We start from the raw sequence: 12,961 nt of genomic DNA, 5'->3' as shown, positions 1-12,961 counted from the left end.
GCTGCTCCTGGATCGCGTCCGGGGCGGGTGTCCGGGCCCTGGCCCCGCGATGCCCCTGGTCGAGGAGAGGACACTTGAGAATCCGCGAATAGGGGTTGGGAGTGGGAGTCCACTCTTTGGGGGGTGCGCCCCCCACAACCCCTTCCGGGCCCGCCTCGGCCCCGCCCCGGCCGCAGGCCCCGCCCCGGCCGGGCCGCCCCGCCCCGCCCACTACCCTCGGCAGGGCTGGGAGCCCCGGGGGCCGCCGCAGCCGCCAGAGCGCCCGCCATGCGCGCTGCCCCCGCCGCCCCGCTGCTCCAGCTGCTACTGCTGCTGGGGCCGCGGCTCGAGGCTGCGGGCGTCGCAGAGCCGCCGCTGCCCGCCGTGGTCCTTGCCATCCTGGCCCGCAATGCCGAGCACTCTCTGCCCCACTACCTCGGCGCGCTGGAGCGGCTGGACTACCCCCGGGCCAGGCTGGCCCTCTGGTGAGAGAGACCCGGGCATCGGCATCCACCGGGCATCTATCCCCCAACCCCACCGACAGTCCGGGCTCCAGATGGCCCCATCTGCTCGCTGCCCAGACACCACCCAGACAGGCCCCTCCCTCGGAGATAGGCCCTATGCAACCCGTGTCCCCGGACAGGACCCCTTATCCCCCTGGCCCTGCAGACTGACCTCTGAGGCCTTAGGTTGACACAGGGACACCATTCCCTAATTCTGGCCCCTATTCCTCCTCTTGGGACCTCCTCTGGGTGTAAGTTGGGCCCAGTCCCTCTTGCCCCAGCCCTCAGAGCTGAAACTGAACCCGTGGGACCTGTGGTTGGCCTGATTCGGAGTGGAGCAGACAGGAGCAGCTGGCGTCCCCTGGGGCCCGATGTGGCACAGACCAGCAGGCCTCCGGGTTCCTGGGGAGCCCGTAAGGGTGCTGTCAGCACTGGGCTCCATGCTGCCCTATGGGGGAGTCACACCCGTTCCCCTTTCCCCTGGGCTGGCTCCAGCCTCTCTCAGGAGAGGGGCTGGGTCCTGCGGCCAAGGGCAAAGCCCCCTTCCTGCAGTCTCTCCCCCTAGGCGTCCCCGCAGGGCACTGGAATCAGAGGCCACAGTCTGTGGAAGCCAGAGCAGGGAGAAGTCCCAGGCTGAGGTTGGAGATAAACTGAGAGAAATGACCAAACTACCCTCCCTCCCCAACACACCAAAGTTGGGCTGGGGTTGGAGCCAGTGGCCTGGGGAGGCTGCCCACAATTACCAGTTTGGGAGTTAGTTAGTTCCCACCCATAGAAGACTTGACACGTAGTTAATCTTCACTTCTGGGGAATTGACTTAAAGGGGCAGTATCACCTAAAACCTGGGCTCTTGGCTAAGCCCCCTGCACCCCCCTCTGTCATGAGAGCCCCTTCAGAGAGGCTACTCGTGGTGGCAACGGAGCTCGGGCCCATCAGCATTTCTCAGGGACGCTCAGAGTGTGGTTTGGTCGTTATTACAACTATCTGGTGGAGGGAAGCAGCAGCTCCTCTGTCCAGTCCTGACTCAGAGAGGGGAGGGGGCTGACCTGTGGTCACACAGCAGGGAAGGAAGGTAACCAGAGAAAGTGGCAGATATGTTCCTCAAAGTGGAGGTACTTTTCATCCTTCAAAGTGCATTCGAGTTCTGTCATCTCAGCCCCTGAGCATGCCAGGACAGCTTAAAGTTACAGGGAGAAAGTGAAGCCCAGAGAGGGTCAGAACCTGCCTGGGGTCACACAGTGGATCACAGACCTATGATTGGGACCTGGCTTCCTGCCTTCCTCTGGAGCACACCTGCCTCCTCTGCTCCCAGGAGAGGCCAGCCCTGCAAGTGTTGGTGCTCCGGGGGTCAAGGCTGCCTCAGGGTTTGGTCCTTCAGTGGCTGTGCCCCCTCACCCTTCTTCCTCCTGTGTCCTCAGGTGTGCCACAGACCACAACGTGGACAACACCACAGAGATGCTGCAGGAGTGGCTGGCTGCTGTGGGCGATGACTATGCCGCTGTGGTCTGGAGGCCTGAGGGGGAGCCCAGGTGGTGACCTGAGGGGAACGTTCTGGGGAAGATGGACAACAGTTGCAGCCCAGAGAAGGAAAGGGACAGCCCCGAACCACAGCCTCCAGACCAGGGCTCTGTCCACTGCCCTGCAGAGAGGGACACCACATGCACCTACCCCATGGGAACATCTCATCGTTTTACCCCCTCAGGTCCTACCCCGACGAAGAGGGCCCTAAGCACTGGACCAAAGAAAGGCACCAGTTTCTGATGGAGCTGAAACAGGAAGCCCTGACCTTTGCCAGGGACTGGGGGGCCGACTATATCCTGGTAAGGAAGCCTGGCCTACAATTGGGCTTCCCACCCGTCGTGGCACCTGTCCTTGACAGAAATCTTGGCGTGACTTAACCACCTGTAGGCTGGCTCCTTCAGCTAGCAACCTGGGTCAGAACCCAGATCAGATATTGAGCTTGGATCCCTATGCTTGAGCTCAGACTCGGTACTAAGCCTGGATCCCTGAGTCAGAGCCCAGGGTATATACTGAGACTCGATCCCTGGGCTAGAGCCTGGAGTATAAACTGAGCCTAGTTCCCTGGACTAGAGCTCAGAGTAGGTCTTTGGATTTACTTCCTAAAACTTCAGATAAAGTTCTTAGATCAGCAACTGGGGTATAATCTCTGGACCCAATCCCCGAGCCAGTGCCCCAGACTAGGTTCTTGGTCCAGAAACGGATCTACTGGTTTATAGGTTAGACCTCTCTGAGGGAACCGCATTGGATCCTGGGAGACTTTCTGGGTTTCTGGAAATCTGGAGGGATCCCACTCAGTGAATCCTTGGGGGACTGCAGCCCCGACAAGGCTGGGGCCTGTGACATCCCCCTCCCCACAGTTTGCAGATACGGACAACATTCTGACCAACAACCAGACACTGCGGCTTCTGATCGAGCAGGGGCTGCCCGTGGTGGCCCCGATGCTGGACTCTCAGACCTACTACTCCAATTTCTGGTGTGGGATCACCCCCCAGGTAAGGCCGGGTTCGGGGGCCTCAGGAGGCTTGAGGTCTGAGAGGAGGGACGTGGAGAGACTGAAGGCCTTAGGGTCTGTGGGCCCCGGCAGGGGAGCAGCATGCTGGGGACGGAGGGGCGCCCTCTCACAGCCCGGAGCCACCCCTTCCCCAGGGCTACTACCGCCGCACAGCCGACTACTTCCCTACCAAGAACCGCCAGCGCCGGGGCTGCTTCCGTGTCCCCATGGTCCACTCCACCTTCCTGGTATCCCTGCGGGCGGAGGGGACAGAACAGCTGGGCTTCTACCCCCCTCACCCCAACTATACCTGGCCCTTCGACGACATCATCATCTTCGCCTACGCCTGTCAGGCTGCTGGTGAGGACAGCTCTCCTTGAGCCTTTCTCCCAGGCCTCTAGGCCTTTGCACATGCTATTCCCTCTGCTTGGTGTGCTCTTCCCCACTCTGCAATTAATCTTTTTAATTCCTGTTTGTTCTTCAGGTCGTAGCCTTTCTTGGGCCCACTGCCCCAGTAGGTTAGATGTCCTTCTGGCTGTCCCCACCATGGCACTTTCATGTATTCCTTCATTAGGCAAATATTTATGGGACACCTACCAGGTGCCAGGCACTGGGGAGACAGTGGTGAGTAAAATCAGGCAGGCTGTGACCTCCTGGATCCTCCAGTCCAGTCAATCAAAGGATCACACAAATCGATGTCCAATCACAATGACAGGAAGAAGAGCTTTTTGATTATAGGTGTTTTGGGAGCTTAGACTAGAGTTAACCTGTCAGGGAAGGCTTCCTGGAGGATGTAAACTTTGGGGCTGAGATCTAAAGTATGGGCAGACATTAACAAGGTAGACAGAGCAGGACAGAGCATTTTAAGCAATGGGAGCAGCAGGTGCAAAGGCCCTGTGGTGGCAGGGGATGCAAGAAGGCCGGCAGCTGGAGCACAGTAAGCAAAGGGGGCATGGTGCAGGCTGAGGCAGGAAAGGTAGGCAGGGGCCAGCTTGTGTGGACCTGATGGGCAAGCATCTGGTCTTTAGCCTGTGGGTGTCGGGCAGCCATCAGAGGATCACGTGATTGGATTTGAACACTGGAAAATATCATTCTGTTGTCAGTGGTTATTTTTAAGATGAAGGTTACTAGAAAGTGTTTGGGTTTGGGGAATTCCCTGGCGGTCCAGTGGTTAGGACTCTGTGCAAAAAGAAAAAAAAAGTGTTTGGGTTTGGATGGGATAAACCCAGTTCTGAGGAAAAGTCGAAGTTGAGAGTGAGACAGAGATACTGCTGTTGGAATAAAGATCCTGAGAAGGCTACCGAGAATGTATTTCACGGTGTGCACTCACGGGTAGCGAGGACATGAAGGCTGTCTGGTGGGTGGAGAACTCTGCTCATGGTCAAGGTGAATTAGAAGTGATGATTTAATCAAGAAGTGTTGCACTTGGGCAAGCAGTGTGTGAGAAGTGTCCAGGGAGAAGAGTGTCATCTTTTTTGTGTGTGTGCATGAGGTGCTGGCAACATCTGCAGTGCAGAGATGCAGGAAGAAAAAAAAAATCAAGTGCAGAAAGAGAGTGAAGGTGAAACAAATACATGGAGAAAAAAATGAGAAGAAGCAAAAGTATTTCCTTTTTTTTTTTTTTTTTTTGCCACACCGGGCGGCTTGTGGGATCTCAGTTCCTCAACCACGGATTGAACCCAGGTCCAGAATCCTAACCACTAGGCCACCAGGGAATTCCCTATTTCCTTATTTTTTCATTCCTACCTCTACTTTGAGTGTCAGCTGCTCTTTATTGGTCAGCGGTTTGTAGGAATTTCGTGAACAGGGGTTTTGTCTCCATCATTCATGCTTCCACCACCTGCACTGGGCCAGGCTCTGTGCTCAATGCTGGGCCTGGGGTTAACTTTTTAATAGATACCGTGTGCCTGCCCTGGAGGACTCCTCACAGTCTATAGAAGACAAAGGCTAAATAAATAATTATAATAAAGATGATAAACATTGAAGGAATAAAAAAGGCCACTCTGGTTGCCAGGTGGAGGACAGCATGGTGGGGGCGGGCGAGGGGGTGGGGTTAAGTGTAGGGATCCGGGCAAGAGGTGATGGTGCTGGATTGGCGAGGGGGGATGGGCAGAGGTGGGAAAGATTTAGGGGGTGGAGCAACGCCCGGTGGCGTCAGGTGGCTGTAGCCAGGTGTGAGTTTGCCTGCTCCTTCCTCACCTTGATCCCCCGAGGGCAGGGACTGTCTGTCTTTCTCACCACCGTCGTTCCAGCAGCCAGCTGGTGCTCTAGACGCATCTATTGCATGAATAAGCCATTTAGGCAGGAAGATTCCTTAGATATTGTTTGAGCCAAGCCGGTTCTCCCTCCAAGCCCAGGTGGGGACGCCGGGTCCCAGAGAGGACTCACGTGGTGGGTCACTGGCGGGACTGGGCCTAGGACCTCCCATCTGGGTTCTGAGAGCCCTACCCTGCACTCCAGTGCTCACTCGGCCTCTCTCCGCAGGGGTCTCGGCCCACGTGTGCAACGAGCACCGTTATGGGTACATGAACGTGCCTGTGAAATCCCACCAGGGGCTGGAGGATGAGAGAGTCAACTTCATCCACCTGATCTTGGAAGCGCTGGGTGAGGGCTGCGAGCCGGTGTGTCCCGCCTCCCCACCGCTGGGGTTGAAGCCTCTCCCCAACTCGTTCCCTGACTCTGGGCAAGTCCCTTTTCCCGCTGGGACAATGGAGGCAGGTGGATTCTGTGATCTCCTGCTGGGTGTTCTGCCAGGGGGCAGGAAGGAGGGAGGCTAGGGCTCCAGGGCTGCCGCTGACTAGAGCCAGTAGGGACTCATGATGGGGGGGTGCTTTCCTCTGCAGTGGATGGGCCCCCCATGTGGGCCTCAGCTCATGTGTCCCGGCCCCCAAAGAGGCCCAGCAAGATGGGGTTTGATGAGGTAAGTCCTCCCGGCCTGCAGGATTGGGGCCAGGAGCTGGGTGGGCTCTCCCCTCCCCCTGCGCCCACTGCCCTCCCTCCGCACCTCCCCCAGGTGTTTGTCATCAGCCTGGCCCGACGGCCCGACCGCCGAGAGCGCATGCTGAGTTCGCTCTGGGAGATGGAGATCTCTGGGCGTTTGGTGGATGCCGTGGACGGCCGGTGAGGCTTCCTGGGTGGGGACAGGACCCTGCGCATCCGGTGGGGACCGGGTGGCCCATCACGGCTCCGTGGGGGTGGGAAAAGCAGACAATGAGCTGAACGAGTTTGCCGTTCTAGGAGGTATTCAAACAGGGCCTGAGTAATTCTGTCTCGGGGAGTCCCAGGGCAGACAGAACAGGACAGGGCGCCCCCCGTCAGCCCACCCGAGGGAGGAGAGTACAGTGGTTAAGGCCCAGGGTCTGGAGCTTCTGGGCGTGGTCACCAGCTGCGTGACCTCCATCTCTCAGCCCTACTGTGTAAACGGCGAGTAACTGCCTTCCTCTTAGGGGTTTGTAAGGGTTCGGTGAAGATTTAGCCAGGGCCTGAAATGCGGTAAGTATCCCAAAGGTTAATAATGTCTTCATTACGATTATCAGGGTAATTCTTTTCCATCCCGAACTTAGGTCCCTGATGGGCGGGGCGGGGGTGGGAGCAGGCCAGTCATGTTCCCCCGGCAACCAGGGGTCACAGGCCCCACGTGCCCACTGCCGTTTGCTGCATACGCCCCAGCCCTGTGGACTGCAGGATGTCCATCCTCTGCTTGGGCCGCTGCCTAAGAGGTATCTGCCACGTTCCCCGCATTCAGCCTGGGGTGTGTCCCCCTCAGACTGCTGCCCCCTCCCCTTAGGATCCCCCCCGCCCGAGGTGGCCGTGGCTTTCCAGGTCCACTGATGGCTTCAGGCCACACGAAGCAGTAACAAGACTGAAGAAGCCTCCTTCCAACCAGACTCCAGTGTGACTGTCCCCAACTGGCACAGGCCGGTTCCCCCTGGGCAGGTCCCTGGTGGGCACCCCTGACCCCCTTATACCATCTGCCTCAGGGTGCTCAACAGCAGCGTCATGAAGAGCCTCGGCGTGGACCTGCTTCCTGGCTACCAGGACCCCTACTCGGGCCGCACGCTGACCAAGGGCGAGGTGGGCTGCTTCCTCAGCCACTACTCCATCTGGGAGGAGGTGAGGACCCCCGTCCACTGCTCTGCGCCAGCACTCGCGTGACCGGGGGTTGACCGAGCCCACAACGAAGACCCGGCCAGCAGCTTTCAGCCTCCTGAGGGCCCAACCCTAGACCTTATTCACCCTGCGGTCTCCACTGAGCGCCTACTGTGTGCTAGGGGAGCTTCTGCTCTGAGCACACAGAGGTGAACAAGAAGAATGCAGCCGGTCCCTCCTGGGGCAAAGGGACCAGAGCAAGGCGCGGAAATCCAGAAAGAACTCAGCTTGCCACGGAGGGGGGATGTACAGGCTGTTCGAGAGTGCGGACTGGCCTGGCCTCCTGGCCTCCTGTGGGGTCAGGGTGGGCCTCGCCATCGAGGGGCAGGGAGAGGAGCCTTCTCAGCAGAGGTAGACAGTGCGGGCACAGGCCCTGGGGCTGAAGGAGTTGGGTGTGTTCTGTGTGGGAAGAAGAAAGGCCTAGGGCTTGGCCAAGCAGCCTCAGCCCAGGGCTGGGGTGTGAGTGCCTGGGAGAGGTCACTGCCTGGACACGGCAGGAGAGGACCCGGGCCTGGCCCTCCAAGGGGCGCCCCCTCCAGGAGGTGGAACACAGACTCACTCCTTGTTTTTATTTCTACTGTAGCCAGAATATGGGTGTGTGAGCTTATCATTTCTGCTTTTCTGCTACCTCTGAACAGGTGGAAGGATGATGTACGTTTCACCACTTACTGAGCTGATATCATGCTCTTTTCACATTTCCAACAGCTACAAAAAGTATTTTTTCTCAGGGATGTGTGGGGCTAGGGCCTTCCTCCACCCCCAGCCCCCAGCCCCCAGCTGAGCTTCCTCGAGGAAAGCTCAAGAGGCGGCAGTGAGGAGCCAGGCCCTGGAGTCCAGCAGATGCGCTTCAGACCCCAGTTCTGCCACTTCCTGGCCGTGTGTCCTTGGACGAGTGGGTTCATCTCCCTGTGTCTCCATCTCCTTGCTGCAGTACGGGGACATCGTACCTCCTGAGGGTCCCTGGAGATGAACACTGTGGCCCCCGTGCTCAGTGACTGCAGCAAGGGTTCTGATTGCCGTTGTGATCTGCTTGGAGAGCAAGACTCTGCCCTCTGGACCCATCTTCCATCAGGAGAAACCACTCAGAGATGGGTCCCCTTCCCCGAAGGTCACGTAGCACAAGGGCAGGGCTCACAGGCCCCCTTACTTTGCCGGCCTGATTCACGGCCAGGGGTGGAGGGAAGAAGGGAGGCCCCCCCCCCGCCCCCCAGCCTTCAGCAGCTGAGCGACGCAGTCAGGGCTGAGCATTCGGCCTGTAACCGAGGCCAGGAGCGTCTGTCAGAGTCAGCCAGGTGGGAGGGGACAGCCCGAGTCTAAAGAGACTCTCCCACCGTGTACCACAGGTGGTTGCCCGGGGCCTGGCCCAGGTCGTGGTGTTTGAGGACGATGTGCGCTTTGAGAGCAATTTCAAGATGCGGCTGGAGCGGCTGATGGAGGAGGTGGAGGCGGAGAAACTTCCTTGGGACCTGATGTAGGCAGCCTGTGCCCCCAGGGGCCAGGGAGAGGGGTGGGCCTCCGGGGGTCTGCCTCCTCCTGAGGGGTCCTGGGACATCTACAGTGACTCCTGGGACCCCTGGTGTCACCTGCAGCTACCTCGGCCGGAAGCAGGTGAACCCTGAGGAGGAGGCAGCCGTGGAGGGGCTGCCGCACCTGGTGGTGGCCGGCTACTCCTACTGGACACTGGCGTACGTCCTGAGCCTGGCCGGCGCCCGCAAGCTGCTGGCCTCCCAGCCCCTGCGCCGAATGCTGCCCGTGGATGAGTTCCTACCCATCATGTTTGACCAGCACCCCAAGTGAGCCTCAGGTGGGGGCAGGACAGGGTCAGCCTGTCCCGAGAGCCCAACCTCAGCAAGTAGTAAGTCCCCTCACTGGGCAGGTGGAGAGACCGAGGCTGGCAGGGCTGAGTCACTTCCTTCTGGTCACCAAGGAATAGCCCAGCTTAGCCTTGGAGTCAGACCAACCTATGTGTGAATTCTGTGGTGCCCTGTGGTTTTCAGTCAAGCGATTTTCCTGTTCCGTGCCTCAGTTTCCCCATCCAGAAAATGGGGATAAGAGAAATGCTGCCTCAGGATTAGATGGGGAGGGCGGTCGGGTGCTCTGGGGGTGAGGTGCCTGGCTCCGGGCTGGCATGGGTCTGGGTGGAGGGGCCTACCCCAGCCCCCCTGAGCCAGCCTCCCGCCTCCCAGTGAGCAGTACAAGGCACACTTCTGGCCGCGGGACCTGCGGGCCTTCTCAGCCCGGCCCCTGCTCGCTGCTCCCACCCACTACGCGGGGGACGCTGAGTGGCTCAGCGACACAGAGACGTCCTCGCCCTGGGACGATGACAGCGGCCGCCTCATCAGCTGGAGTGGCTCTTATAAGACCCTGCGGGACCCCCGCCTGGACCTGGCCGGCAGCAGTGGGCACAGCCTCCGTCCCCACCCCCAGGATGAGCTCTAGGTGGGCCTCGGTTTTCTCTCCCCTTCAACAACTGACTGTGTTTGGGTCTCCCTTTCCTCTTCTCAGCTGTCTTCTCTCTCTCCCTCTCTCTGTCTCGGGCTTTCTCTCTCTCTGTTTCTATCTTTGACTGTGTCTGCATTTCTCTGTCCACCTCTAACTCCCTCTCTCTCGCTCTCTTTCTCTCTGCCCATCTCTATCTCTTCGTGTCTCTCACCATCTCTGTGTCTGTTTCTGTCTCTGTCTCTCACTGTCCAACTCTAGTTCTTTCTACTTCTCTCCTCTTACCTCTCTTGTCCCACCAGGTCAGGGTGGTGACTCCAGAGAAGCACCCGGGAATAGGCCATAGCTGTCCAGGGAGCAGAGCAAGAGCTGCCACCAGGAACCATAGACCCATTAGAGACCTGGCTGCCACCTTGGGCACGGCCACTCTGCCCTCTGGACCTGTCTTCCATTGGGAGAAACCACTCAGAGATGGGTCCCCTTCCCCAAAGGTCACGTAGCACAAGGGCAGGGCTCACAGGCCCTCTTACTTTGCCAGCCTGATTCAGGGCCTGGGGTGGAGGGAAGAAGGGAGGGCCCCCAGCCTTCAGTTTCAAGCTGGGCGGACACAGGAGCCCTGCCCCCAGCTGAGGACCCAGCTGCTGGGGCCCCTCTGCCGCCTTCTACCTCCACCTCAGTTCCCTACCCAGCTTGACACATGGGTCTCACCTGCCACCCTCTGCCCTGGCCAGTGGGAAGTGCAGGGAGGTGGGAGGAGGACCCAGCACACAGTAGGCCCTCAATAAAAGCTGGCTGGTATTGCACTTTATACTTTTTAACTCATGGTTGAGCCTCTTTGCGTGTCCTGAGGGCTGGGAGGGAGGCGTTCCTGATCTGTGGATGAGCAGGTGGCGAGACAGAGAGGGGAGGGCAGCCTAGAGGAGGAGGCAGGCGATCATCGATCTGGCATCCCCTCCTTAGTCTGCTCATTGGTAAAGTGGAGGTGGGAGAAGTATCTCACGGGCCAGGTGGGTATAAAGTAGCCGGGCCTGGAGCCCGGCCCACAGTGAGTGCTTACCCACTGCGGCTGTCATGGTCGCCACCGGCCTCACCTTGCTGGCCAGGGTGGGCCCAGGCCAGACCGAGGGCTGCTGAGGCCTCCTTGCCTTTGGATCTTCCCTTGTGCGGTTGGAACCGCTGCCCTGGAAGTGGCTGGGGAGATCCAGGGCTCCCCTCCCGCCCTAACTAGTGTGGCAGCCAGAGGGCGCAAGGTGGCAGAACCTGGACCTTGGGGGCCGGGGCGCCCTCTGCTGGTTTGGGGCCAGCAACGGGAAGGGAGCCTGGGGCGTTTGGAATCTGCCCCCTGTGCTCTGGGTTACTTGCAGCAGCTTCACCTTCTTCTGCTCTCCTGCTTGGGAACTGCCGGCCTTCCTCCCTCCCCACCCCTGTAAGGCCCAGCAACTGTCTCCACTGCCTGCACTCAGGCGGCCGGAGGGGATGGGGAGGCGACTCCTTGTCCGTAGCTGCCGTGGCTCCACCAGCGCAGGACCTGCCATCTCCAGGTTTCCTCCTTCAGAGGAGCCCCTCCCCCATGCAGTCCCTTGACTTGGTCTTGTAAGCACCCGGGTCCTGGCAGAGTCAGTCAGGCACCCCCTGGGGCTGGGCTTTCCCTCCTTCCGTACCAGGGATGAGGTCCCGCTGGCCTGGCTTTGGTTCCAGAGCCTGGCATGGCTCTGAGAAGGACTTTGGGCCAGAGCTGTGGAATTGGTGCTTTGTTCATTCCAAGACCAAAAGCCATTGATTCTGGATGGCTATGACCTTGAGTAAGTCACTACTCCCTTCCAGGCTCCAGGCGTCCCTTTCATTCATTAAAATGAACATTTATTGAGCACCCTCTGTGGGCCTTGTTTAGATATTAGGGATACAGTGGTGAATAAAACTGTCCCCCCAAAATCCCTGACCTCACAGAGCTGACGTTCTAGTGAGGGAGACAGACAAAAACAGAGAAGCAAACATTGGAGGGTGGTAAGTCCTACAGAACAAAATGAGGGAGGAAATATCAAGTATGAGCAGAGAAGTTAACACATGAACAAAGACTTCAAGGAAGTGAGGGGACAAGCTATGGGGATATGGGAAAGAAGACCATTCTAGGCCAAGGGGGCAGCATGTGCAGAGGTCCCGAGGCAGGAACAGGACTGGCAGGTTCAGAAGACAGGGAAGATGCCACTGTGGCTGGAGCAGAACGAGCAAGGAGGAGCCAAGTTCTGGAGGTGATGGAGCCAAGGTCAGGGCCAGAGCACGGAGGGCCTTGGAGGTCATTTTGGCTTTTACTCTGAGACAAGGAGCCCCCGGAGGGTTTGAGGCAGACAAATGACGCAGTCTAATTTTGATTTTAACATGATTACCCTGGCTGCTGTAATGAACTGTAGTTGGATCCAGGGTAGAAGTAGGGAGATGGGTCAGGAACGCAGTGTAATAATCCCAGTGAGACATGATGGTGCCCCAGACCAGGGTGTTAACAGTGGGGGTGGTGGGACGCAGCAGCAGAATTTCGGGAGGAGACACTGCCACGCCACCGCTGGGAGCTGCTCCCTGCGCTGCCTAGCAATGGTCAACCCCTCTGTGTTCTTCCACATTGTCAGCGAGCCCTTGGGCTGCATCTCCTTCAGGCTGTTTGCAGACGAAGTTCCAAAGACAGCGGAAAACTTGCGTGCTCTGAGCACTGGGGAGAAAGGATTTGGTTATGAGGGTCCTCCTTTCACAGAAGTATTCCGGGATTTATGCGCCAGGGTGGTTTCATCAGGGCACTGGTGGCATCCAGCTACAAGGAGAAATTTGATGACGAGAATTTCACCCTGAAACACACAGGTCCTGGCACCTTGTCCGTGGCAAATGCAGGACCCAACACAAGTGGTTCCCGGTTTCTCATCTGCACTGCCAAGACTGAGTGGCTGGATGGCAGGTGTGTGGTCTTTGGCAAGGTAGAAAAGGGCACGAATGGTGTGGCAGCCATGGAGCACTCTGGTTCCGGGAATGGCAAGACCAGCAAGAAGCTCACCGTTGCTGTCTGTGGACAACTCTAATAAATCTGACTCGTGCTTTATCTTAAACATCAGCCCATTCCTTCCATAGCTCGGTAGAACATCCCTCACCCTCATCTGCTCGTGACATCCTATAATCTTTGTGCTTTTGCTGCAGGTCTTTGGGTTTCACATTTTCCATTCCCCGCTCCAAGTCTAGCTGAATTGCAGAGTTAAGTTTATGATCACGAAATAAAAGCTAAACAACAACAGAGAGAGAGACCTAGACAGATTGAGGATGATGTCAAAGTTTTGGACTCAAATTACTAGAAGAATGGAACTGCCATCAACAGAAATGGAGAAAACTACAGAGTGTGGGG

General features: G+C 58.2%; 1 protein-coding gene and 1 pseudogene across 5 annotated transcripts; both read left to right on the top strand.

The window, feature by feature from the left end:
• Window positions 1-255: 255 nt before the first annotated feature.
• On the top strand, window positions 256-10,390 carry CERCAM (cerebral endothelial cell adhesion molecule). 5 transcript variants are annotated; one of them, XM_028497795.2, is made up of 14 exons: window positions 256-464; window positions 1,901-2,011; window positions 2,185-2,302; window positions 2,861-2,995; window positions 3,150-3,354; window positions 5,479-5,598; window positions 5,838-5,914; window positions 6,008-6,114; window positions 6,558-6,713; window positions 6,975-7,107; window positions 8,487-8,614; window positions 8,733-8,936; window positions 9,330-9,582; window positions 9,885-10,390. In XM_028497795.2, the coding sequence occupies exons 1-13, from the start codon at window positions 268-270 to the stop codon at window positions 9,580-9,582; spliced, it is 1,944 nt and encodes a 647-aa protein (XP_028353596.1). In that variant the 5' UTR covers window positions 256-267; the 3' UTR covers window positions 9,885-10,390. The 5 variants fall into 5 exon arrangements, with proteins under 5 accessions (XP_028353596.1, XP_028353597.1, XP_007102452.2 ...); XM_028497796.2 differs by lacking the exon at window positions 5,479-5,598; XM_007102390.4 differs by lacking the exon at window positions 6,558-6,713.
• Window positions 10,391-12,158: 1,768 nt separating this feature from the next.
• Window positions 12,159-12,749, top strand: LOC102980981 (peptidyl-prolyl cis-trans isomerase A-like; annotated as a pseudogene).
• Window positions 12,750-12,961: the final 212 nt, after the last annotated feature.

This window comes from Physeter macrocephalus, chromosome 13 (assembly GCF_002837175.3).
Source record: "Physeter macrocephalus isolate SW-GA chromosome 13, ASM283717v5, whole genome shotgun sequence".
Taxonomy (NCBI): Eukaryota; Metazoa; Chordata; class Mammalia; order Artiodactyla; family Physeteridae; genus Physeter; species Physeter macrocephalus.
Note: the sequence above shows the minus strand (reverse complement) of the source record. Positions and strands in the feature narration are given on the sequence as shown.